This window comes from Marasmius oreades, chromosome 4, assembly GCF_018924745.1.
Source record: "Marasmius oreades isolate 03SP1 chromosome 4, whole genome shotgun sequence".
Classification (NCBI taxonomy): Eukaryota; Fungi; Basidiomycota; class Agaricomycetes; order Agaricales; family Marasmiaceae; genus Marasmius; species Marasmius oreades.
In genome coordinates, this window is record NC_057326.1 from 1,803,374 (window position 1) to 1,829,034 (window position 25,661).

At 45.9% G+C, this 25,661-nt stretch overlaps 7 protein-coding genes across 8 annotated transcripts; 5 read left to right on the top strand and 2 right to left on the bottom strand.

The window, feature by feature from the left end:
• Positions 1–774: 774 nt before the first annotated feature.
• Positions 775–1,151, top strand: E1B28_007419 (uncharacterized protein; the record flags this gene model as incomplete). The annotated part of the gene is made up of 2 exons (XM_043152155.1): positions 775–1,052; positions 1,115–1,151. The coding sequence occupies 2 exons, from the start codon at positions 775–777 to the stop codon at positions 1,149–1,151; spliced, it is 315 nt and encodes a 104-aa protein (XP_043010241.1).
• Positions 1,152–1,877: 726 nt separating this feature from the next.
• E1B28_007420 (uncharacterized protein) lies at positions 1,878–2,672 on the top strand (the record flags this gene model as incomplete). The annotated part of the gene is made up of 3 exons (XM_043152156.1): positions 1,878–1,956; positions 2,011–2,407; positions 2,462–2,672. 3 exons carry the CDS (start codon positions 1,878–1,880, stop codon positions 2,670–2,672), a joined length of 687 nt encoding a protein of 228 aa, XP_043010242.1.
• Positions 2,673–2,917: 245 nt separating this feature from the next.
• Positions 2,918–3,498, top strand: E1B28_007421 (uncharacterized protein; the record flags this gene model as incomplete). The annotated part of the gene is made up of 2 exons (XM_043152157.1): positions 2,918–3,119; positions 3,197–3,498. 2 exons carry the CDS (start codon positions 2,918–2,920, stop codon positions 3,496–3,498), a joined length of 504 nt encoding a protein of 167 aa, XP_043010243.1.
• Positions 3,499–3,942: 444 nt separating this feature from the next.
• E1B28_007422 (uncharacterized protein) lies at positions 3,943–5,654 on the bottom strand. Of its 2 annotated transcripts, XM_043152158.1 has the most exons (3): positions 5,569–5,654; positions 4,694–5,502; positions 3,943–4,639 (listed from the first exon to the last, which is right to left on the bottom strand). In XM_043152158.1, the coding sequence occupies exons 1-3, from the start codon at positions 5,592–5,594 to the stop codon at positions 4,179–4,181; spliced, it is 1,296 nt and encodes a 431-aa protein (XP_043010244.1). In that variant the 5' UTR covers positions 5,595–5,654; the 3' UTR covers positions 3,943–4,178. The 2 variants fall into 2 exon arrangements, with proteins under 2 accessions (XP_043010244.1, XP_043010245.1); XM_043152159.1 differs by having other exon boundaries at positions 4,694–5,654.
• A 75-nt stretch (positions 5,655–5,729) lies between these two features.
• Positions 5,730–7,893, top strand: E1B28_007423 (uncharacterized protein; the record flags this gene model as incomplete). Its single annotated transcript, XM_043152160.1, has 4 exons — positions 5,730–6,531; positions 6,585–6,691; positions 6,743–6,910; positions 6,979–7,893. 4 exons carry the CDS (start codon positions 5,730–5,732, stop codon positions 7,891–7,893), a joined length of 1,992 nt encoding a protein of 663 aa, XP_043010246.1.
• Positions 7,894–8,127: 234 nt separating this feature from the next.
• Positions 8,128–9,139, top strand: E1B28_007424 (uncharacterized protein; the record flags this gene model as incomplete). The annotated part of the gene is made up of 3 exons (XM_043152161.1): positions 8,128–8,259; positions 8,310–8,345; positions 8,396–9,139. The coding sequence occupies 3 exons, from the start codon at positions 8,128–8,130 to the stop codon at positions 9,137–9,139; spliced, it is 912 nt and encodes a 303-aa protein (XP_043010247.1).
• Positions 9,140–9,813: 674 nt separating this feature from the next.
• E1B28_007425 (uncharacterized protein) lies at positions 9,814–10,618 on the bottom strand (the record flags this gene model as incomplete). The annotated part of the gene is made up of 3 exons (XM_043152162.1): positions 9,814–10,121; positions 10,178–10,372; positions 10,423–10,618. 3 exons carry the CDS (start codon positions 10,616–10,618, stop codon positions 9,814–9,816), a joined length of 699 nt encoding a protein of 232 aa, XP_043010248.1.
• Between the last annotated feature and the right edge of the window lie 15,043 nt (positions 10,619–25,661).

The window sequence follows — 25,661 nt, forward strand, 5'->3', positions numbered from 1 at the left end:
TTTGTTTGAATAGGCATTGTACAAGGAACTTGTCGATCGGGTCAAGTAAGCATCTCCTTCGTGTTGAGGTCATTTCTTCAAATTCACAGCCCTTTTAAAAGTTGTACAGCTGCCCAGGACACTCTGGGATGTCTTCGGGAAGCGGATACAAACGTACTACAGGCAGCCAATGGAGATCTCAACCGTGCTGCATTCTTCGGGACGTTCATCTTTGTTCCCGTCGTCGACGGGACCTTTATCCGGCAACGCCCCACGGAAGCTCTGAACCAAGGGAAAGTTAATGGAGTGCGGCTCGTTCCACTTCTGGTCGGCTGACATTCTAAACCCTTGTTTTACAGGATGCGCTGCTCTCTTTTACCAACACAAATGAGGGAAATGCGTTTGTGAATCAGGCTGCTCCACCATTCAATGCAAGTCAATATGCTGCCGAGCTCTTTCCACAACTTGGGCCGCGAGAGACGGCGGAGGTTGAACAGAAGTATGCAGGTCTAGGCTTGCCTTTAAATCAAGAGAATCTCATCATGGGAGAAGGTGCGGCCCTGTGGTTATCTTTCAAATGCCACCATTTACCTTCTCCAGCTATATTTATCTGTCCCACGTACTATCTTTTGGATGCATTCCGATCTCGCTCCTTCAAGGTATGACGTTTTGATGTTGAAATGAGTGCTTTCTTGACAGGTCTTGGTTGCGTAGGGTGAGTTTGCTCTCTTACCCGCCGGACATGGGAGCGATGTCGTTTTCTATTGGCCTACGTGGGTACCCTATCTACGTTTTATGCCCCTTCCCCCTACATTCGTTCTTATTGCTGCGAAACATAGTATCGGAGCGCCCATCCCGTTCAACAACACCGATTTTATCAACGCATTCGCTCAGTCGTTCACATCGTTTGCGATCTCCCTTGATCCCAATGTTAAAGTCGATCCATCCAATATCACACCTCGGTGGAATCTGTACAACATTCATAATACCGAGATGGTGTTCAATAAGACAGACGAGGATTTGCCTGAGGTCCATCCTATCGAAAGTAACGAAGCATTGCTGAAGAGATGCAGGTAAGTTACGTTTCAGCCCTCGTCTTCCGTGGCGCGGTTGCTCAGATGTTCCATCGTCTCAGGTTCTGGAAGTCTGTTGGTGCTCTTACTGGACAATGATGAAATATATAATCATCTTTTCACCACTTTACATCTGCTGTACTTACCTCGGATTGAAAAAGGGCCGACCTTCAATCTATCGTCCCTCAATGAAAGAATTTTGCGCAACCTACAACCTGTCGTGACAGGCCCACCGTAAATCCTTGGTAAATCTTTTGACATGAATGATCGCCCATGACTGGACGGCCCTGGGCTTGCTTAGCCGATTCTCGATTCAGTTCCCGACCGAAGATCATGACTCCCGCCGGTATTAGATGCGGTGTTAAATTTGACATTTAATTAGAGTACGTTCTTTCAGCACCTTCAAGTGCTTCCAGACTGAGGATATCCCGCAGTGATATTATTCACGCCTAGCCGCGTCACCCCACTGTGTACGCTCGGAACCCCTCGCAAAAATGCGTTGATGGCCTCCTCGGGTGTTCTGCATGCAAGTTCTTGTTTTCCCGCGCGGATTATCTACTCAGAACACCTCGAGGACCTTGCTCAACGTGAGTTCTCACTTGTATTCATACTGATTCATCTCATTGCTGTTCCGTGTGCACCAATCTGCTTCAAATTGACAAAATCGAAACAGGAATGTCGGTCCACCCGGATGATCTGACATCGACTTGTATGATGTATCTCCTCGGCCTGGGGGTGGTGCTTACACTTACCGAGATTGTGTCTGGATCGTTTCTCTACCTCCAATATGACTAGAGTGAAGGTGTATAAAAGTGTCTCGGAGGAATGAGCCACATACCTTCAAGATACACCAGAAATGGAGAAAGCCAACAACAACCTTCGGAGCGACAGCGCTACTATCATTGTAGGTGTTTGAAATTATTTCCGAGACGAACTACAATTTGACATCGTCTCCTAGCTTCTCAGGGTGCCCAGAGTAGCATATACGCCTCTACCCTGCCAGAATTTGAGAAAGAGAAGCATACCGCTCCAATTTCTGCGTCAATCGATCTAGGGAAGGTCGAAAAACAACCTTGGGAAGGATACCTGAATGACACGCCACTGCCTGAGTCGAAGACACAGGACCACTATCTTCGTAATCTTCGACATCGGCTCTTTACCGTTTACCACATAATTTTCGGCGTGGTATTTGTCGTGAACATGTCGATCTTTATCGTCACTTGTGTTCGCGGCGCAACTATTCCTAAGCAAGTTGGTGAAATCACCACAGCGAACCTTTTCACTTCGGTTCTCATGCGCCAAGACTACGTCATCAACGCCTTTTTCGCAGTGTTTTGCCATTACATTCCACAATCGTAAGAGTTATCGATATTAATTGGAATCGGTCCCTAACGCCTCCCTAATTATAGATGGCCACTGTCAATTCGTCAACTGTGTGCACGAGTTTATCACCTTGGTGACATTCATTCTGGCTGCGGTGTTTCTGGGACCATCTGGCTCATGCTCTTCGTGGGGAAAGCAACACTTGAAAAGACCCTTGGTCCTACTCAGCCAAGTCACATTCTCAACTTTCCTGATGTGGACGCTCAACTTAAGATTCAGTACTACAGGTTTCGATAGCCACTCTCGTAGTAATGTATTCGATCTTACTTCTCCTCGTCCTGATGGTTGTCTCTGCCTACCCAACTTTCCGTCAGAAGTTTCACAATTCTTTTGAGTAAAATATCTTCGATGGCTTTAGCCTTTCATTTGATATTCACGCAGACGGATCCACCGATTTATGGGATGGACCGCAGCAGCTTTGCTTTGGGCACTGGTACTTACGCCTTTCCGTTTTACCACTGGTCGTTTGTAGTAACCTTGGGATGCCACAGTCGATCCTCGTCGCAAATGACTACAAGCAGCCAGGTCAATCCTTGGCTTATGTGCTGAAGATATCACCCTCCTTCTGGTTGACGGTCATATTGACAGCGTCCATTATCCTTCCATGGTTGAGACTCCGAGAGGCTGCCGTGCGTTGCGAAGTCCTTTCGGACCATGCTCTTCGTATCTTCGTTGATGCCGATGGTAAGTTCTTCTCGCTTTTCCCTGCATTATATTCATCCGATTTTCCCTGGCTGACCTTTCAGCAAATGCTCTCCTAGGCCTGAGAGTTGGAAGATGTATGACTTATGATTGGGGAATTTACAGCGGCACGAATAGCCCTATGCCTGGTTCCCCTATGAGTATCTCTCAGAGTCCTCTCATGGAATGGCACAGCTTCGCTACAATCAAGGAACCTGGAAGATCCGGCTATTCGATGACCGTTTCTCAAGCAGGCGACTGGACAACGAAACTCGTTCAGGTTCCTCCTGAGAAGCTCTGTCTTCGTGGGATCCCGGTCTGTGGAGTCGTTCATAAGGCTCGCTCCGATGTTCAGGCGAGTCATGCTTGTGGCGACGGGTAGCGGAATAGCTCCTCTGGTTCCCCAGCTCTTGGAGCAAAAGGTGGAGATGAAACTTCTCTGTACATCTCCGAATGATTTGAAGACTTTCGGTGCTAAACAAATTAGCGAGGTCATGGCGAAAGTGCCGGACGCCGTAATATATGGTCGGTTTGTTTGTTATGATTTCCGATTTTCACAACGACTGATGGTATAGAAAGTAAAATATAGAAATCTATGCAACAACACTGTTCCACGACGACATCATAGTCCAACAGAAAGAGAAGATAGTCGCGTTACTCTGATCCCGAATTTCCGGTTTCGAGCCTTCCGGTCTTCTAAGAGTCCCAGATAGCACCGAATACCAGTATCCCTCGACTCATAAGACCGTAAGCGACTTTCCTCGTCGACGGCTCGTTGGAAATAATAACCACCGCGTCCGGTTTATATTCGTTCACAATGCGGTTAGTCAATTTGACCATGTCGGGGCGTCCATGTATTTTTGTATCTACTTTCGCTTTACATGAAAGAACATGTTGCCGAATTATCATATCGTATGTAGTTTGCAACATGCCCGACCCGACCTCGATTGTTGTAGGGGTTTTTTTTTGGGACCAGACCTCAGACATGAATCGTCCAACGGGGTACGCTCCAGGGCTGTGGTATAGAGAAGTTGTGGTTAAATGGACGACGTAGAATAGTACTCAAAGCTCGTGATCGTTGCTCTCCCGACCTAACAGCTTCTTCTCATACTTGCGCAGCAACAATCTCTCCACCCATCCACCCTGTGGGAACTCCTTATGCCACTGATTATGGAGATGAACGCCAAAAACATTGCCCAGCACCTTATCCAAAGCACCACCTTCCTCCATTCCCAGTCCCCAGGTCCATTTGCCCTTCGGATCATCCGGTAGGAAAGGATCCGGAAGTCGGTTGTCCAATCTGCATGAGCGGCCATCCGTGAAACAAAAAGGTAGAATTCTGTATGGCGGGACGGATGATGCCACGAGGCGACGGTAGAGTTTGAGGTAGAGAATGGAGCCCCAGTCCGTCGATCCAGGGCGAGGAGGTGTGTCGGTGACCATGATGTGGAAGGCTTCGCAAAGATATGCCGAATGTTGACGAAAGCGCATGAGGGCTCCATTCAAGGGTGAGTATTTTTTGTCTGAAGGGAAACTTCTTCACTATTGACTGCCGAAAAAACAGAGTAAAAACCCACCATAACAATCCCACTGCGTTACAAACTCATGCTCCAACAACGGTTCCAGGTCCCTCGTCAAGAGGGAATCCATATCGACCCAGACACCTCCAAAATTCCACAGTAACAGCAACCGAATCAAATCACCATCAACCCAGGCTTTCTTATCTGTACTCTTTAACAGATGGCTTCCTTCCAAGACTGTGCCCACAGCTAGGTCAGGAATGTCCACTAGTTTGAGCGCGAAGGCAAGCGGGAACCTTCTGAGGTACTTGCTGAGAATTTCGTTTCTGCTAAGGTCACCATTCGACCAGAGGATAAGACGACTTGTGTGAACGTTCTGAGTGGCGAAAAAGGATTTTATCATCCATTCCTGTCTTGGACCGAACGGTGCAAGGTCAGCTCGCCAATAAGTGTGGTATTGAACTCGTTCAGCCCCGGGTATACGCTCGTCTTTGTGTGGCGATGTTGGAGGGCTTCGTATGGTACCAGCTAAATCATAACAGTCCAACCCAAATGTCAAGGACATTCCACTCTGAACTTCGTTGTAACGAGGTCCATAAAGCGCATCTGTAGCGTTGTACTTTGGGCTAACGCGGTCGGCATCGAAACATCCTGATAGTGGTTTGACAGGTTCTATCTCCTGATGAACCCAATCTCGAGAATATGCTTTGATTTCAACGTGGAGTTCGTTGCGGTAAAACCAGTAGACGATAAGGAGGAAGGTGCAAGGGATAATGTATTTCAACGCAGTAATGAGGGAACGCTGTCGCAAAAATGTGCTCATACTCGGCGTAGGGCGAACAGACACATGGGAATGCCTGTTGAACCTTTTAATACCAGGCCTCTGCAGAAGTCATCCAAGAGGCCAAAACATGGAACCAAAGGGTACGTACATTGGAATGTAGTCACCATAACTCATCTCATCCAGCTGCTACAATTATGCGGGAGGTGGTCAAGTCACAGCACAAAAAGGACGCGGAAGTGCTCGAGCGTGACCGGCAATCTACTGCATATCTTATCGCGCACAGACCATCAGGAATGACTCTCATTTTCCATGTACCACGTCTATTCTCTACCTCCTGAACTTTTACAGAATCTCACTTCTAGGAACCTTCTCTTATCGTCTCAAGTAGAACCCGAAGTATTCAACGAGCCTCCTTCCGTAACCGCGACCACCAACGTGGGCCCCAGAACTTGCAATGTCTGCTTAGGAATCTCTTTTGTCGATGTTGATCAACAGCGAGCACATTTTCGATCAGATTGGCATCGATACAACGTTAAAGCCAGGCTAAACGGTGGAAAACCAGTCAATGAACAAGACTTCACACAACTCTTAGATGGTGAGGGACCAGTCGAATTGTTTTATACACGACGTAAATTAATGAAGAGATGTCATTCCCCAAAAGCCCTTGAGGACTCTATTTCTGGCTCAGAATCATCAGACGAATCAGACGGTTCTTCTGACTTAGACACCATCGCAGCCTTGATTAACAAACAACGAAAGACACAGCCTGAATCCCCTACAGCTTCCAATGGCCCCACCATTCCCCAGATGCCTGTTGCCTGGTTTCATTCACCTCCGGATACTCAGATTGGCGTGTATCGAACCTTATTTCCCCTAGGCACACCCCAAGTTTCCTACGTTGCAGCTTTACACGATCTCCAGAAGAAGACCCCCGGCGGTCGGAAATGGGCGATGTTCATGGTCGCCGGTGGACACTTTGCTGGTGCAGTGATCAGCGTGAGCAAGCCCGAAGGAGAAGAGGGAGAGGAGAAGAATACTCGTTCGAGAAAGCCCAAAGCGCAGAAACCTGATAATGAAGTACTGGTGCATAAAACCTTTCATCGATACACAAGTATGTCCCGGAACCATCTTCTCAAGAATATTCTCACTTCGCTCATATTCCAGCAAGGCGAAAGCAAGGAGGCTCACAGTCTGCGAACGATAACGCGAAGGGTCCCGCAAAAAGTGCCGGTGCACTCCTGCGTCGGTACGGTGAACAAGCCTTGCGCGATGTGTGTAAATGCCCGTTTAAACCCTCAGTCCCGTACTGACCACAGGTAAAGGACATTCGAAATCTCATTGAAACGTGGTCGGATGAAATCAATGACTGCGAGTTGATTTTCATTCGTGCAAGCGTATCGAATCGCAAGATATTCCTGGACTACGATGGTTGTGTCATCTCAAAGGGTGACAGCCGTCTCCGAACTATCCCCTTTCCGACTCGCAGACCTGTGAGTATATATTCATGTCAACTCTTCACGATGAGACTCAGACATCTCAATTGGCCAACGCACATCAGACGCAATCGGAAATCACCAGATGCCTCAAGGAGTTGACGATTGCCAAAATTTCACATCTTACTGAGGACGCCCTGCGTGCTCAAGACGACGCATATCTCGCGTCATTACCAAAGCCCAAACCGGCACCTTCTATTGTAAACGCCCCGCCAGAGCGACCCAAAGCGCCCCAATTACCTAAGCTCACGAAAGAGGAAGAACAATTGAGGGAACGATGGGGCCGCCTTCTGGAAATGGTCATCAAAGGTCGACTGGAATCGTTGAAGTCGTTCTGGGTCCGCGATGGTACCCATCTCGGTGATGATGAAGGTTCGATCGATATTCAAATACCTGACTGGGCAGACACTACCAGCAACGAGAAGCCCAGAACACTTCTCCAGCTTGCTTCGCATGCAGGGCAAGATGCTGTCGTGGCATGGCTCTTGGAAGAGATGCACGCCGACCCTACGATTAGCGTGTTGTCGCCTCTTGATGCAGGAGACGATGAGGAGAGTTTCAAATCGAAACTAGTGGCTTATGATCTGTCGCGAAACAAACTTACGCGAGACGCTTTCCGTCGATCTGCTGCTGCTCACCCCGATTGGTGGGATTGGTTTGGAAAGGGGCATCTACCAAGTGCGCTGCATAGGGAAATGGAGGACGAGCGAGACGAAAAGAAGAAAGCTCGGAGAAAAGGGCTGAAAGATCGAGTCAAGGAACGTGAGTCACAAGAGAAGGAGAAGACTAAAGAACTTGAGGTTGTGCAGACGGAAATATCACTACCACCTCCCGCTACGACAGGACCCACAAGGCTTGGCGGAAATGCAGGAGATGCGCAAGGATTGGCGGGATTGACTCCAGTGATGAGAGCAAAGATAGAGAGAGAGAGAAGGGCGAGAGCTGCTGAAGCTCGACTGGGGAAGTTGAGTGGTTCGTGAATGAGCCTCCAAAGGCATAGGTTGTGTAGTGAATTCTGCTAAATCGGAACCTGTGACAGTGACCGTGATGTCACCTTAGCTCTTTCGCGTCGCTTTCTCCGATCCCCCCAATCATCAGTTACTTGATTTCTCTGGTTTATCTCACCAATTTACGCATTTCTAATTGGTGTTACAATTCTCACAGTCACTGCATGTTCACCAGCCCACAACATCCATGATAGATGACTGAATTCAATGCCCTTTGATGTTTTGAATGATGTTTCCATTCTTGAACTTGCAAAGGCAACTATACTCCAGATTGATTGTGATGCTGCTGTTGTCAGTACTTGTACTGCAACATTAGTGTCCATAGACGCTTACCAAATGGTATTGAGCATTTCTTCAACACAATCTCCCACTCATTCCACCCTCTACAGCACCTCATTGACCACTACCGGGCTAGTGACAAACCAGTAAGGCTTTACTTCAGATCAGTGATTAAGTTTACTCAAAACTCACCTAGGGCATGTCAAGAGAGCAGCATCGGTGCTTGGGAGTCAAAATTGGGGGCAGGTTTTGCGATCAACTTTTTCCCACCATCGAGGAATTGCGTGACCACATAGACCGCGCCCACATAAAATACCTGAAGACATGGCCTTGTCCCTTCAGCTCATGCACCAATTCAATTTTCAAATCACCGTTGTTACTTCAAGAGCATGTCCATCTTACGCATTCGCTGTATCTGGGACTGCCGATCATCCGCCTCGAAGCATATCTTCGTCCGTCGTGGCGACCGGCAAGCATTTCCAGATCCTCACTCCACCCCCCGCCACCAATCCCAGGGTCAACGTGTCGACTCCTATCGGAACTCATCGCACCTGTTACTCTTCCAAATATGAAGCTCCCGAAACCATTTACCCGACCTTCTACACCACTGTTGTCGTCTCAATCTTCCACCGCGTTCTCACCTGTTAAAAAGATTCCACAATTGGGCTCTATCGAGAGCATCCAGAGTATGCAGTCTACCGAAGAAGACCTCCATTTGCAAGACCTTGTCCATCCTTCGATGGAGAAGCTCAATAACGGATCGATAGTTGTGTGGCGTCGTCCAAGACTACTGGGCCGCGACACTGTGCGGCCGTTACCAATGTCCAGCGAAAAGCACACATCGCTCTTCGTCCCCCCTGCTTCAATCCACTATGAAGTGTTTAAAAGGCGCATAAAACAGTTGCGAAAGGATGGCATTCTGGATGCGAGCCAGTCGTAAGTTGGGGTGGTGAACGCGTTTCACACTTAACACATGGCAGTGGCACCTTCAACTTTCCACGTCGGAGTTCAACCTTCCTCTGTGAACCCCAGTAGTTCCCTCCATCCCCCGCAGCCGTCGCCCGGAAGGTCTGTTTTCCAGAAGTTGAGACGACCACTCTTGGAGCTATCTTGTACACATATATCAGATCTTCTAGGCTTGGGATTACCAAAGGCGAAGTAGGCGTTACCGAGAGGATCTTTGTCCACTCGGAGCCAGGGCGAGAGAGGGCATATAAAAACACAATGGTGGCGACGATCTCAGTGAGCACTTTGGCTTTTGCCGCGCTAGGCTGCGAGCACCTCTTTATCAAACTGAATTCCCGTAGCCGAATTCGGATATGTAGACGCAAGTAAAGTTACGTTACACGCGTTGGTGATAATTATAAGTACCACTTCAGCTTCCTGAACGGCAGTGATGATCATGACGGAAGGTCCTGCGTCCGCTTCCGTCTCCTGCTGGCATCTTGAGGTCGTGCTCTACCGATAGTCAGTATCAGGGAGAGCTTGAATGACGATCAAGTACCTAGGTCGTTGTGTCTTTGTCGACGATCTGGATCAATGATACGAACTCGTTCAGCAAACGAACACAGTCTTGAACTAACACCAGCTTGTTAACATTGAAATACGTCTGCATCAGCAGGCACTTGTAATAGACAAGCGAGTCCATACACGCTGCTCGCGGAAACCTGGCCAATCGGAGGAACATGAATGAGATAGAGGAAACCAACATTTGCTATATGGTTGCTCGTCCAGAAGCTCTTGAAGCACGGATACTTCGCGTTCTAACAACCTTCTATCGGGACCTTGATATTGACGGTCAGGTTGCGGAGAAGTTGGAACGGGATGTGAACCAATACGAGAACCAACAAGCCATCGATGATATATCCAAGCACTCTGATCATTGGGTTCTGTGAATAGTGCGTTCTTGACTAGATCGAACTCTAATCGCCCAAGGTTGAGAAAGACGATTGCCGGAACCATGAATCAGAACACGAACCTTCCTCCCTCAAAATAGCGGGGTCAAGTACACCATCTGCCCACAAAGAGGGGAGTACTTTGGAGCGCTGGTGCCAAGCACTAAAATTTGTGAGACTGAATTCAATCTTTTTCGTGGTATAGGCGAGTTCGGATATAAGGGTCGTTAGGATCGGACATGTTGGCGAGAACATATCTTCTATAATCCAGGCCAGAACTAAATAGAAACCTAAGCTCTCAGCAAATCATGCTGCCATACATACTCACAATTTCTAGGATCCGCCTCGAGCATCCTTCCTACGACATCTAGCTCTTTATTCCAATTGACTTTCTCCCATCCCATGTGTTCGCCTTCATCCAAAGTTCCTGGGTCTTGGGGGGTGTCTTCCAAACACCATCGACGATGATTCCAGATCCAATATACCTTGCCAGTGGGCAGTCGTTTGAGGGCATCGGTGATCATAGAAAGGTTCCCTCTCTCAACAAGTCATTGATTTGCACTGCAGAGCTGAAACTGTCATAACCCTGTCTTTATGGAATGCGCCCCACATCTTACCTCTGTGGAAATACAGTCGTTCTCAAAAACCTTGCGGCGCGTCATTCGCGCGTGCGAAAAATTAAAAAAAGTCAAAAAAAGTCAAAGAAAGGCCGAAAACTCTGTAAATTCATTGTAGCTCTCTTCCACTCTATAATACACGCCCTTTCCACTTGCAAACCCTCGTAAATGACATGGTCTACCGTCACGTCAGCACAGATATGAAGAAACGTGCTTTGTACCTATTAGAAGAAGGCTGGGGTCTTGACGCCGTGTTGGATGCTCTAGGTGTTTCAGACGACAGCGTACGGCGATGGAGACGTAATGAAGAGGAATATGGGTCTGTCAGATCACCCGTACTACCTCAAGGACGTCCAAGAATTCTCGGAACTGCTGTTTCCATTGAGTTGGATCAGCTGGTGCGCGAGACACCTTCAATTTTCCTCGACGAAATTATGGGCTACCTGGCAATCATGCACGGCCAGTCAATTTCAATCCCCACAATCCAAAGAAACCTTGTCGAACTTGGACTCCACCGAAAACTAATCAGAAAAATCGCCTCGCAGCGTGATGAAGCCCTTCACACCTCATGGTTGGACCATATCATTCAAAACTATACAGCCGAACAGATGGTATTCGTTGACGAATCTTCGAAGGATGGCCGAACAATTGCACGGTGGTATGGGTGAGCACAACGTGGGGAAACTCCAGAAGAGATCATGAGTTTCAAACGAGGGGATCGTTACAGCATCCTTGCTGCATTAGCATTGAGCGGATACATAGCCGTACGAGTTGTGGAGGATTCAGTGGACAGCGAAGAAATGTATGATTATGTGATTAGTGACCTGGTGTGTTTGTTATTCAACATCCTCTTCCTCCTGGAGCCTAATACTACTCGGCGACTCTCTACTAGGTTAATGTCATGAATCCTTTCCCCCAACCATGTAGTGTCCTCATCATGGACAATTGTAACATACACAAGGGTCAGGCCATCCGACAAGCCATTGAAGCAAATGGTACCATCTGCTTTATCATTCTATGTTCACTTTGTGGCTGACAGAGCTTTTAGGATCTATTCTCATATTCTTACCACCATACTCGCCTGATTTCAATCCCATTGAAGAAAGCTTTAGTTGTGGTATGAACCCGAGTTTTCTTGCTCTGTTCGAAGATTGCTAACTGACAGATTAATACAGTGAAATATCACCTTCGCCGACACTGGCGTGAGCTTGACAACCATCCGTTTCCAAAGTGAGTGTTATATGAAGCCTGTATGATAGCTGTTCACGCAGGGAATGCCCCCGGATGGTTTAGAGATAGCAGATACCTGTAGTAGCTGTATATATACTTCAATCATTGATCACAACCTATCGTTCAATTCTCAAATCTTTTGAGGTACCTGATATAAGCTTTTGTGAATCTCGCCCACTCCAGTTCCTCCAAACCCGTAACTTCCTTAACATACTGTGCGGATAAAACTGATACATCATCACCAACCTGGAAATGGAGGGTCTCTAAGGCCGTCAAAAACACCTCTGGAGGATTGACCCTGATGTCGTTCTTCAGCCAAGTGAAAAGGTCCCCTATGGCTGGAATATCGGGACTCCTGCTCCGAGGGTTAGCTACTGGAGGATGTACAGCTGCATTGATGGGCATTGTCGGGAAGGGGTATGGGGGAGTATATGGGAATTGGTTGAAAGGTTGCGGTGGTGGCCAAATACTAGGATATCCAGGATAAGGCTGTAGATGCGGAGTGGTAGGAGCTGGTACATTATATGCAGGTGGCAGTGGGGGAGTATAAACTTGATTGTGGCAAGGCTCCTTTATAACCTGGTCCGGTTTGAAGAACTTGTTTTCGAGAGGCGGGACATTAAAGTCAGTGTTACCTCACAACTAGGACATACAGACATCAATACTTAACTAGTAAATGAAAAGAATTTTGATGACTCACAATCTCGTACCCCCAGACACCTGCTCGGTTGTCATCAAGATGAAAATGCCAGTTTTTCGGTACATACACAAAGCATCGTATTCCCGGATGCTGTGCACAGGTGTCCATCGGATACTTGTTGAAAATTTCATCTTTGTATGGTTGTAAGGTGTCGTCAATGGCAATCTGTGGATTACGGCCCTGAGCAAGGGTAGAGATACCGCAGACATGAACATACCTTTTTCCCGAGGAGAGTCTCTAGTTTGTCGTGAACAGGGTTTGAAGCCCACAGATCCTTTTGTTCTGTGCGAGTGTCGGCATTCCAGCTCTGTAAGCATTACAAGCTGTAAGTAGTTGTGGATTTTTACGAGATATGCTTAACCTACGAAGGTGTCATTTTCCGTTTCTGTAATACTTGGGGGCTGATTGATACTGATCCAAATGGGGAGACTGCCGGCCTTCTTCTGCGAATTGGCTTGTATCCACAAGATCAAGGTTTCAAAGGAGCGTTGGTTGTGAAGAGGTAGTTCTGATTTCCCGCGAGCGCCGGCAGGCGTTGACTGGCACCATTTCATAGTTGGAACCACCTTCTCGATCCGCGCACAATCTGTTTTGGTCTCCTTTACCAGCTCGTCAAGCAAGTCTTCCCAGCTCATCTTATCCGACAAATTAGAAGGCCCAAGCATCTTCGTTTCCGGCCCTTTTGCCTGAGCTGCAGAACCAGAACCTCTACCCTTCCGACGAGCACCAGCAGGCTCTACAACTGGTTTCGGGAGGAGGAGAACTACAATCCAGAATTGGATGCTAATATAGTTGGGTTGCAGCGGAGGTAACTTTGGCGGACGTCCAATACGTTTGCGTTGCTTGGATTGGACCTTATCGAAGCCAAAACCAAAATCAGGACCGACAGCATATCAAAGAACTCAATTGCGAACTTACCACCTTAGGAGTACTTGCTTCGTCTTCCATCTCAAGCTCCGAGTCAGTGAGTGGCCTGTGAGGTCCCTTCTTGAGTTGCTGTATTGACTTCTTGGGCTAGCGTGACTGTGAATTTATGTTAGCTTGTGCGGTATCAAACTAAACCAGGACATACATTAACGGATCCCTCAGAATCTTCGCTTGTCATTGTGACAATTGCACGTTTGGATGGTGTTGGTGATCCGTGTTCATCAGAATCTGACCGTTCTCGGAGGACTTTGCGTTTCGTCGACGATTTCATTGGTGAAAACCTCAGAGGACTCGACGAGAGTGTGTAGTCCTCAATTCCTCCCCATTCTGAGCCTTCGTCAGTTACATCTAGGTCCGTTAATTTCCCTTCCAGCTGCTCGATGTCATATCCGTAGCCTCTATCCTTCATATCCTGTTGCCAACCTGGGGTAGGAGGTGACTCGAAGTCAAACGTATTTTCTGACTCCTCTTCACCAAAGACATGTCTATCTCGTTCTTCCTCGACACCTTGGTTCTCCTCGTTGTCAATCTGAATCTGATTTCCCAATTCAGAAGGACTGTTCTTTGGTGTTTCCGAGGGGCTCGTGGTTACCGCGCTGTTCCTCTGTGGAATAGTCAGTCGTATGAACAGCTTTTCCTGGCCACCATCCACTGTAGAGTCAACAGAATGAATGAGAATGTCAATCTATATTGAAACAATGACAGTCACCGTGGGTAGAACCACTTCTCAAAGCTGAACTATCGTTGGGCCCATCCACACCGCCGTCACTACCTTGCTCGGTTACAACGGCGTTTTTTTGTTTCTTTGGCTTCTTTTTGGCCATATATCCTGGTACTCAGGATTCTTGTGCGATTCCAGCAGAAAAAAAACGAGAATTGAGACGTAGAGTGAGTTAAAATAGTTTACAGGCTTTTTTCTGTAAAAGTCGAACTCAGTAAGTCACAGCGACAAACTCTATTAGTATATACCTGTAAAAGTCGAACTAAGTAATATAAGTATTAATATAAAGAAAGAGAATGAATAGAAGCTCACCTCAGTAAGTCACGGCGACAAACTGAGGGAGCTTTACTACGGTATGAAAATATATATACGATAGTGGATAGGAGTGAAAAATAGGAGTGAAAATAAAGAGAGACCGCCGGACTGACTGCCACTAGTGGCAGCGTAACTGGACGTACGGAGTTGGTTTCAACACCCCCCCTACTTCGTACCATCCAGACCCAAAACCGAAATAAACTTTCTGTGTTGTGGACCACTCAAACACTTCGTAAAAATGTCCGCAACGTTTTCGCCTGTGCATACGTCGACGATTTTGATTTGACCTTGCACCACTTTTTCGCGTATATGGTGATGTCGGAGGTCGATGTGTTTTACCAGCCCATGTAATTTCGAGTTCTCTGTTAGACTTCGAGACCCTTCATTATCTCCGTGTAGTTCTATTGGTCCTTTTATATCCATACCAACTTCCTTCAGCCAAGACGTCATCCATACCGCCTGTTGACTAGCCCTCGCAAGGGCAATATACTCAGCCTCGACTGTCAACAAAGCGACCGAAGCCTGTCGCTTTGAACCCCATGCGACTGGAGCACCTGCCATAAAGAAAACATGGCCCAATGTCGATCTTTTGGTGTCACGACACCCACCCCAGTCCGCATCAACCCATCCGATAGGTTTCATGTCCCCCCCTCGACTGTAACGTATGCGATAGTTCATTGTACCCCTAATATATGCTGCGACATGGATTAATGCTTCCCAATGGTTTTTGCCCGGGTTACCCTGAAAGCGTGCCAACAAATTGACAGCGAATGACAAGTCTGGCCGTGTGCAGATCTGTCCCCATTGTATTGAACCAAGGAGTTCCCGGTACGGTTTGTTTGACATAAATTGATGATCTTCAAGCGGAAGTGGATTCGGGGATTCAGAAAGGATTGTGTTAGAAGGTAGTGGAGTTACTCTTGGTTTTATGTTCCACAAACCGAAGTGACGCAGCATCCGTTCGAAATATCCCGTTTGAGAAAGGCTGGTGCTACCGTCCGCGTCATCCTGCTTTATTGCCACACCTAATAGAACACCTCCTGTAGCGTCACTACATTCCCATTGTTCTTTGAATTCTTTCTTCGCCTTATCCCTCCCATCCGCCGTTGTTGAACCACCGTACACGTCGTCGGTGTATGTATTTGTTATTGTATATTCATCACCTTGTCGAACGCGAACGCAAGGGTCTGCCCGAGACTGGTAATAACCCAAGTTTTCGTATGTATTAGACAGTGTCTTGTACCAATTGTAGGCTCCCTGTCGCGTTCCATAGAGGGTTTTCTTCAATTTGCAGACAAGATGTTCCTTTCCTGGCACTTCAAATCCTTCTGGCTGCCTCATGTAGACGTCATGCTCGATGGGACTGTTGAGGTATGCACCCTTGAAGTCAATCTGGAACACTTTTAGACCTAGGAGGACTATCAATGCGATAGTCATCCGAACGGACTCCATTCTGACAACGGCGCCGTAAGTCTTGTCATAGTCAACGCCGAATACCTGTGTGAACCCTTGAGCTACCCATCTCGCTTTCCAACGAACAGGATCCCCATTTGCATTCCATTTAATCGCGTATACCCATCTCCCTCCAACCAGTTTCGCCCCCACCGGTAATTCCATTAAGTCCCAACATCCTTTTTCGTTCAGCATATCCACTTCTTCCTTCATTGGTGGAATCCATACATCAGGGAATTTCATAGCTTCGTGATAATGTTGAGGGACCCAATTATTGTGGTCAACCGAAGCGAAAGCCCATGGGTTATCGACTATAAGAGAGTGCGCTCGGTCTTCTTTTGGTCTTGCAGAATCTGTCGCCCAATCCAAACGACGTTCTTGGGCTTCCCTTTCTGTTGCCAATGTTTCCTTCATCTCCCTTTGTGCCCGGGAGGGAACGATCACTCTGCGATCCCTACGTTCCGCTAACGTAGGTTCCGGTTCATTTCTATCTTGAGGAAGAACTTCAGTCGCTGGAGGAATTTGCTCCGTAGTCGGCGGTGGACGTAAATCATGTGGGCGAGTACTAATGGGGATTTCAATTTCGAAATCACCATCATTTTGGATCGGATCATTGCTTCCATGGACCGGTAGTGTCCTGTGTGGTGTTCCCTCCTCGAAGCGGACATCACGGGATTCCAAAATCTTCCGAGAGTCCAGAATCCACAGCCTATATCCCCGTCGTCCAATGTACCCCAACATCCGACCCTTTATCGCTTGCCTCGACAATTTTCCATCCCTATGCCTTTCTGGAAAGTTTGGCCCATGCGTCGCAACCAATCGGTCTCAAATGAGACACGTCCTGTCGTTTTCCAGTCCACAATTCTGCAGGCACGTCGTCCGGAAAACGTTCCGATGGCATGAAGTTGTCCACATAACAAAACGTGGAGACGACTTCCGCCCAGAGAGAAGGCGGAAAAGCAGCATCCTCAAGCATTGTACGCGCGCCCTCTATTACTGTTCTGTTCGCCTGTTCTGCTACCCCGTTCGCCGATGAAGAATATGGTGTAATCCGTTCTATCAGAATTCCATTCCGCTTACAGTAATCTTCCATCAGACCGTTGTCCAATTCGCCTCCCCCATCTATCCGAATAACCTTCAATTTCTGTTCGGTTTGGCGTTCTCCCATGGAGTGATAACTCTTGAATGCTTCCAACAACGTAGTCGCCTCTTTGTTCAGCAGGAAATATGGTACTCGGTACGACGATCTCCCATCTGTACACAGTAACAGATACTTTTTCTTCCCTAGGCTCTCTGTTCGAGCAGGACCCCACAAATCCATATGGACTCTCTCAAGCACCTTGGTCTCGTGCTTAACCTTATTATCGAAAGGTCTACGGGTCGCCTTCCCATAAAGACAATCCTCACACATTCCGATTACTTCTTTCGACGTTATGTGAAGACCGTCGACGAGATTCTTGGATGCCAGCCTAAGTATTCGCTTTGTACCGTTGTGTGCCCAACGCCTGTGCCATGTCATAATCCCGACCGGCTTGTCGAGAGACCTTGAACTCGAGTAATTGGCGGTAGCTTCGACAGGGTTTGCGAATTCATACATCTTCCCATTCTTCTCAGCTAACGCAACCACCCTATCGCTATCAGGTGCGCAAACCGTAATCTTTCCATTTCCCCAACTGCCATGGAACCCCTTATTGTCAAGCAAAGACATAGATACTAGATTGTTGCCAAAAGTCGGTGTATGCCTGACTCCTTCTAGGCTTATTCTCTGACTTGAATTCTTTGCCCAAAGTGAAACTTTTCCTACTCCTGGAATAGGGAATTCACCTGACGGTCCCGACTGTGCTGTCTGGCCTTTACTATCCGTCTTTTGGTAACTCGTGAACGCCTCGTGGTCTCTCCAACAATGGTCAGAAGCTCCGGAATCAAAGAACGTTCTCGAAGATGTATTGGATGATGAAGAAAAGGGGGTCATAAGGCATACATGACATGAGAGTTTGTCCACGAGGTATACATGTGCGTGTATATCGATAAATTCACACTCTCTCCCTTCCTCCTGACTACGATCATCCTCTAGAATGGTAGGGTGTAGGAAATTGGTTCTAGAGTTGTATGTGTCAGGAGGTGGGATTTTGACAGAGGGTGTCGACATACCAGCACTGGTGTTCAGGACGTATGTATCAGCGGGTGACGAAACACTATTAGCGTTTGTCGATGGCAAAGGAGCACTGGTATTCGCGTTCGTCGTGTTTGAAGTGCTTGCATTTGACTTGACAAACTCTTCTCTAGGTTCCATTCCGTTCGGAAATTTCCAACCTTTAGGGTTCTTTCCCTCCTTCCCGCCATATTTTGCCCAGCAATCCGGTTTAAGGTGTCCCTTTCTCTTACAATTGTCGCAAACCTTCTGTTGACGTTCAGGTGCTTTCGCCATAGCCGATGCGACAGCAGCAGCTACCAACGCTTTGACGTTGGTTTGATCAACCTGGCGTTCAGTTCGTCGGGATTCTCGTTTGATCCATATGGCTTCAAGGTGAGTGATCACATCAGCGCTCGAGGTTCCCGGAACATTTGTAGTAACATCATCCCAACTTTCAGGGAAGGAATCGAGAATGATGGATCTGAACTGGATATCGGAAATAGATGCTCCAACGTCCCGGGCTTCTTTCCAAAGATTCCGCATGGACATAATATGTGCATCAAAGTCGCCGCCATCGGACATCTTTCGGGTGCGTAACGCCTTTTCTCTGATGGAGATCAATTGCTCGGACCGTTGATCAAATTCGCTGCATAGTCGTCCCCATATGATGCTTGCCCATACGGTTTTGTCGATGCCGAGTCCGACAGGATCGACTGTGTTCGAGATTATGACACTCGCCACATACCTGTCTCGGGCTTTCCATTCCTCGTTCGAAGGAGTAGAGCTGTATAAGGGAGTAGGAATAGGAGTAGGAGTAGAGGAGGGGGTGACAGTAGGAGTATCGACGTCGGCAGGTGTTTCCGGTTGAGTTTCAGCACTAGTAGGGCTTGTGACTCTAATTGTAGGTATTGGTGCTGCAGGTCTAGCTATACTAGGTTTCACAATGGTACCATCTAGGTACCCTTCAAGTCCCTTTGCTCCGACCTGGAGAATAACCTCCCGTTTGAAGACCGCCCACTTCTTGCGACCATCCAAACGTTTCTCATCGGGGAATTGGGGAACTGACAGGGTTACTGAGGCGGACATATTCAATGTCTTCTATTTCTGAGTTATTCACTTGTACTTCGATGAATTCTTCTTTGACAGCTAGAACGCAGGTCTCATAATCTGTAAAAGTCGAACTCAGTAAGTCACGGCGACAAACTCTATTAGTATATACCTGTAAAAGTCGAACTAAGTAATATAAGTATTAATATAAAGAAAGAGAATGAATAGAAGCTCACCTCAGTAAGTCACGGCGACAAACTGAGGGAGCTTTACTACGGTATGAAAATATATATACGATAGTGGATAGGAGTGAAAAATAGGAGTGAAAATAAAGAGAGACCGCCGGACTGACTGCCGCTAGTGGCAGCGTAACTGGACGTACGGAGTTGGTTTCAACATTTTCGACTTTTTTCGACTTCTTTTAATTTTTCGCACGCGCGAATGACGCGCCGCAAGGTTTTTGAGAACGACTGTATCCCGTGAAGTAAAATTTGTCGACGGTAATTCCAGATGGTGTAGAACTTGTTGAACTTATCGTTTAACATGTGACCATGTCAGTCACAAGACTTAGACACAAGACTCCATAGACATTAGTAGTTACTCATGTACATACGTCTGTCACTATATTTACACTATCATTCACATGGATAGTTTACTTATCTACCAATAGCTTATAGAACTCACAGTAGATGACTGAGCATTCTCTCACATCTACTTATATCTACCAATAGCTATATGACCTCTAGAGATAACAAGAACCTTGTTACTCAGACACATTCATTAGATACTATCTTTAGTTCTAACTCACACAGACATGCTTAGCACGACATAGCACGACATACCTATTATTATACCTACAAAGTAGTATAAAAGCTAGGTAGTAACGACCTGTAAAGACAGGCTGTTCTATACGAATATCCTACCTCTTAACTCTAAACAAGTTATCATCTCAAGTCCTACAAAGTAAGTCATCCATTGTGCATGCAGGCTAACAGCCTTGCACCCTGTTGCTTTCAATAGGTTATGGGCCCCGCACGCCACAGACATCCTAGTCAGTGTCAACGGCGGACTGACCTATGACCCTTTGCGGGACATAGAGAAGTTCACCAGTGGATAGTAGACATGGCATATAAGGCAAGAGTTATTTCTTTTATCTCTTTCCCTCTATACTAGTATCATGGGCCTTCACTTTCGTACAAGCCCTATCTCTACATTTTACAAATTCGTACTCCTCTGGTCGTGCCCGCACGCTTGTGCAACGCAGACTGAGAAGGTTTCATCCACTTACACGGATGATTCACTTGGGACAACCGTTCGGACCCCAAGTTAGATAGCTTGTAAAATAGTCACGGTCACTTTCGTATTTAAATAAGTAAAACCTCCACTATATGCTATCAGTCATATAAACGCCTAGTAGTTTATAAGTTTGTTGTTTTGGGATCGCTCGTTGGACAATGCCTAAACATGAACCTGTGGGTTTCATGTGAGAAAGCTTGTGTAACTGATGCAGATCGATCAACAAACTTTAAAACAAAAAGCTTTCTATTGGCATATAGATTTTTACTATACATAGTGAGTCCGGGATTGAGACCGGATCACTGAAGTGACACATGACACATGGAATTAGTTATCTTAATTGATAACGACCGTTTGTGGCCAAACGGACTCATAATCTAGAGAAAGTCAGATTGTTTAAAAGCCTTTGCTTACAATCTTATTTCTTCTAGCAAATGTCTTCCTCCCAACAACAAGCTACTTACGTCAAAACCCCCACTGGTTTTAACGTTCCAGTAACATCTGGTTCCGATAAAGCCTTTTCTGTGAAGAATGATCCAGAATCAGACTTCCTTATTTCCAATTTAAGAGAATTTCCTCTCTACACCCAAATGGTTAATAACGCCGAAACTCCTTCTACTGCCGGAATATCCGTCATCCCGATCTTCGATGGAAATGCACGCAAATGGGAAGAGTTTTCTGATACATTTACCAATTACTGTAGAGTACAGAAATGTGTAACTGCTTTGACTACTGCGGCACCTACTATTGCTGCTACTGATCATGCATCTTATCACACCTCTGTCTCCACATACAATACTTGGTCTGAGAAAAATGAGCAGGCTCTTGGTTACCTACATCTTCGCACTTCTAAAGCTATTAGAATTTCATACGGCAAAGACAAAACTGCCATGCAATTCTTTGACGCTTTGAAGCTGGCATTCCAATCCACTAAGGTTGCCAGTGCGAATGAAGAATATATTAAATATAATAATATATTCATTCAGGATGGTGTAAATCCAATACCGGCCATTACCCAGATCACTTCCCATGCAGCTAGACTCCAAGAGAAAGGATACCCACTTGCGGATAAGCTGATCGCTTTCCAAATTGTCAGCAAGCTACCTCCTTCCTTCGGGAATGTCATATCAATTATCAACAATCTTACTGAGCGGGAGTTTACCACTCAAAAGATTATTGAAATGGTCTCCACCGAGTGGATGCAAAAGCAGTCGATGTCTTTGGTACAGTCGAATACTGCAAGAGTCACTGGGCTGAAGCATTTCAATCCAAACTTTCGACCGCACTGGAATAATGGTCAAAAGAATCGGAACTTCAACCCAATTCAGCAATATAATCCTGGTGCTCAGCAGAGCAACCAGAAAAGGAACTGGAAAGGAAAGGGAAAAGGGAAGCAGCCACAGCAGAATCCTGTACAGGGTTCTAAAAAACAATTTAATAATAACAAGAAGCAGAAAGGGGGAGGAAAGAAAAATAAAAACTCTTCCGGAAATCATTCTGCCCCTGTTAAAATAAATTGTTCACGACTAGCCGATGAACTTCAACTTGTCGAAATACATATGAATCGTGTTGGCTACAGTTGGGATGGAGAAGAAAGACAAATTGCGTCTACTTCAAATATTCCTAGCTCTACTACCCGAGACCTACAAATGATAGGAACGTCTACAAGTCACAATCTTGGACGACCACTTCCTGATCATGAACCAGTTTCCGACCCAGATTTCAAAGACTTAATGGAAATAGTCGGTGACAATCCGGATTTCTTCCAACCACCGCTCGCTAGATGTACAATCAGTTCCACAGCATCTGATGTAAATCCACAATCTAACTACCAGGTTGAATTGGACACCAGATTGCCAAATACTGTTCCACCATCTCCTGTGATAAATCCTACTGCACTTCGCTATACACAACTCGAAGCTACGCAGCAAAATTCCTTCGAAGAACCATCACAATCAGAAATGTTGATCAACGAGATGATTTTCAAGCTTCGAAGAAAACTTAGGAACAACATTATACAAAACATTCTTCTCACAGATGATGAAGCAAAAAAGAATAACCTGCTTCACGAACTGGAGGAACTGAACATCCCTGGGAATCATAAAATTATTCTATCACTCAGCTCAGAAGCTGCAGATACTCATCGACGAGAATACAATGTCAATATCTACAGGATAGATAATATGACACCACAACAATTCATCTTCGAGAGCCTGATGGATCAGGACACAAAAATCGAAAATATTCGAATTGAACCACCACTAATGGTTCATACTTCATCACACCTTTATCCATGGCAAAGTGCCAATGATATTAGACGACTAGTCAGGGATATCTCTCTGGAAATCGTATCAATGAACGAGCTTGCCAGAAGAAACTATCCTGATTTTGTGCGACTCTTCAAAAACAATTACATATGGAGAGATAATGCTCCAATTCAAGTTCGTCTCCCACAATGCTGGAAAAAGGTTGTGGAAGAAAATCTAGAGTACAAAGCTCTTGATTGGTATCTTCAAAACCCTCTGAAAAATAAAACCGATGACTACAACATCGATCACAACTGGCTTACTCAGGTCAGATGTACCGAACGATACTTTGGTCTTACAAAGACTCCTTCTGAAAATCAGGAAGGACTCTTTGAAGTACAAACTCTAGACCAGATGTGGCCTGGTCGCAATCTAGAGGAAGAAGAAGCAGAAAGAATACGTCGATCCAGATCTTCTTGGAATAATTGGGGAGACGGTGATGAATACGATTCTGACACCTACTACGAAAAAGATGATCCATACCTATTCCAATTTGGTCAATCATCTAGCACTCCAAATAATACTCCTGAAACAGGAGGATTAGTCCAATCATCTCCTGAACCTCTTCCAATGCAATTCAGCTCTCGCCTCCAAGCAGAACTTTCCAATGTTCATGCAAATGCAACTATTTGCTTCCAATTGGAAAATTCTCCAACTCCTGTATACGTTCACATGGAAGAAACTTCCGATACAGAAGAAGATATCCATATGGAGGAAACGTCAAATCTGAACTGCGAAGTCATCTATGTATCGGATGATGAACCAGAAATGTCTCTACCAGAAAATGAGACAATTGATCCAATGCCGGATCTTACGAACACAAACCCGAATCAAATCAACTTTGATGATTTCTCAATCAACAGTCCACCTCCAGTCTTACCCAATCCAGTCATAACCCAGGAAGAGTATCTTCCCGCCGTCATAACTGAACATGATGTGATAAGGACGGATCTTGATTTATCTTGGACCCCTCTCTTCATTAAAAATGGTTTTTACGTTGAACCAATGGTCGAGAAAGTCCAAAGATTCAGAAACGACATGTGGGATCTTGAAGAAGAGGAAATCCTCAAAGAATACCACAGCAGAAGAACTGCTGGAAAATTTGTGACATCAATGACTATAGGCCAAGGGAGCAATTCCATGGAACTCTTCTCACCTGCTCAAGAAGTAGCATCGATCCGAAGATCCATGACACTGGCAAAAGCTTTACCAGTAAACTGCATCAGGAACGAAGTTGATCTTGATGATCCACATCTCACACCTTGGACCAGTCACAATTGGTTCCACATCAAGCGACGATTCAATCGGAGATATGAGAGAAGGCAAAAATGGCTCAAACGCAACAGTTTGAAAAGGAAAAGGGAGGCATACGAGGAATGCAATAACGGATTCGAGGAATCCGACTTTAATGAACATGTCAGGCGCATGAATCAATTGGAGAAGGACAGACATCGGTCAGCTTTGAGGAAAATCAAAACTCAGAGAAAACAGCTAAGGATAGGCAAAGACGAGATGTTTTGCTATATCTGTGAATCAATTAAGCACAGCTGTGCTAACTGTCCTCTGAATCCACCTCAAAGGTGCATTCACTGCCGAAACCCTACTCATCCTAGTAACAAATGTCGAAAACTTCATCCAATGGTTGAAGACTTCAACTGGCCACCAGTTGATACTGGTAAAAGCCCATGGAAAAAGGAGAGCAGGGTAGATTACCTAAAAAGGATGGCAGACGAAAATAAAAGGCGAATTTCCAAAGCTGCAAGAATGAGTACTGGCGGACGACCCCCCAGACCACAGCTCAGTAACAATTCACCATTGCAGAAGAAATGCTACAAGTGTGGAAGTATGGAGCACGTTTTCAGGTACTGTCCACAACGCATATGCTTCAAATGCAAACAAATTGGACATAGCTGGAAGGAGTGTACTAGAAATGGAGAAACTTCACAAGGATACATCAGGAGACATCGCTTCTCTGATGGAATCTCCTACGAAGATCGACAAATGGAAGAGTCCGAAACCCCCAATGACTATCACAACTACAACGACTACGAATACAATGGTGAAGACACCTATGGTCGTGACTATGAATGCTGGCAAGATTTCTCTTTTAATTCAAAGCTCAATGCTAATCACTCACTACAGAATAACACTGATCAAACTTTTTGTATAACTACAATTGGTTGTAACAATGTTTCTGTATGTAACAATATATTTGCGTTTTCTACAAATGCAATGAGTGATAAGCAAGAAAAGCAAGAGAAATGGCTACTAGATAGTGGAGCAACACATCATATGACTCCAAATATCAATGATTTTGTTGACTATCACGAATTAAGTACTCCAATCGCAGTTCAAACCAGTGCAGGCAGTGAAGCAAACACGCCTATTACTGGTGTTGGCACAGTATTCATAGAATGTCATAAACCCAACGGCCACAAATGTGTCATAAAACTTTTTCCAGTCATGTACCAATGCCATAGTCCATATCGAATACTATCCACTGGTAAGATCGAACAAGAAGGGTACTACACCTTATCTTACGATCGAGCAACTTCTCTCAGATCCAAACGAGATCATTCTGAAATCCTAACTGGATATCCCAGTAGTGAAACGGATAATCTCAAATGGGTTGATGGAAAGGTACTCTCCAAGGAGAAATCACCTTCAATCATAATGGCTTCTCTTGCAAACATAGATTCATCTATTTGGCATAAACGTTTTGCACACGCATCTTACAATGTGCTGCGCAAGTGTCAAACTTCATGCAAAGGTTTCACCAAATCCACGATTCGTGAACCAACTACAGGAATCTGTAGAGGTTG

Bases quoted from the DNA above. Each gene is read 5' to 3' on its own strand.
- E1B28_007422 (XM_043152158.1), bottom strand. From the start codon at position 5,594: ATGAGTTATGGTGACTACATTCCAAT. The intron at 5,503-5,568 runs GTACGTACCCTT...TGGTATTAAAAG, and splicing joins TATGGTGACTACATTCCAAT to GTTCAACAGGCATTCCCATG. The intron at 4,640-4,693 runs GTGGGTTTTTAC...GTTTCCCTTCAG, and splicing joins AACGCAGTGGGATTGTTATG to ACAAAAAATACTCACCCTTG.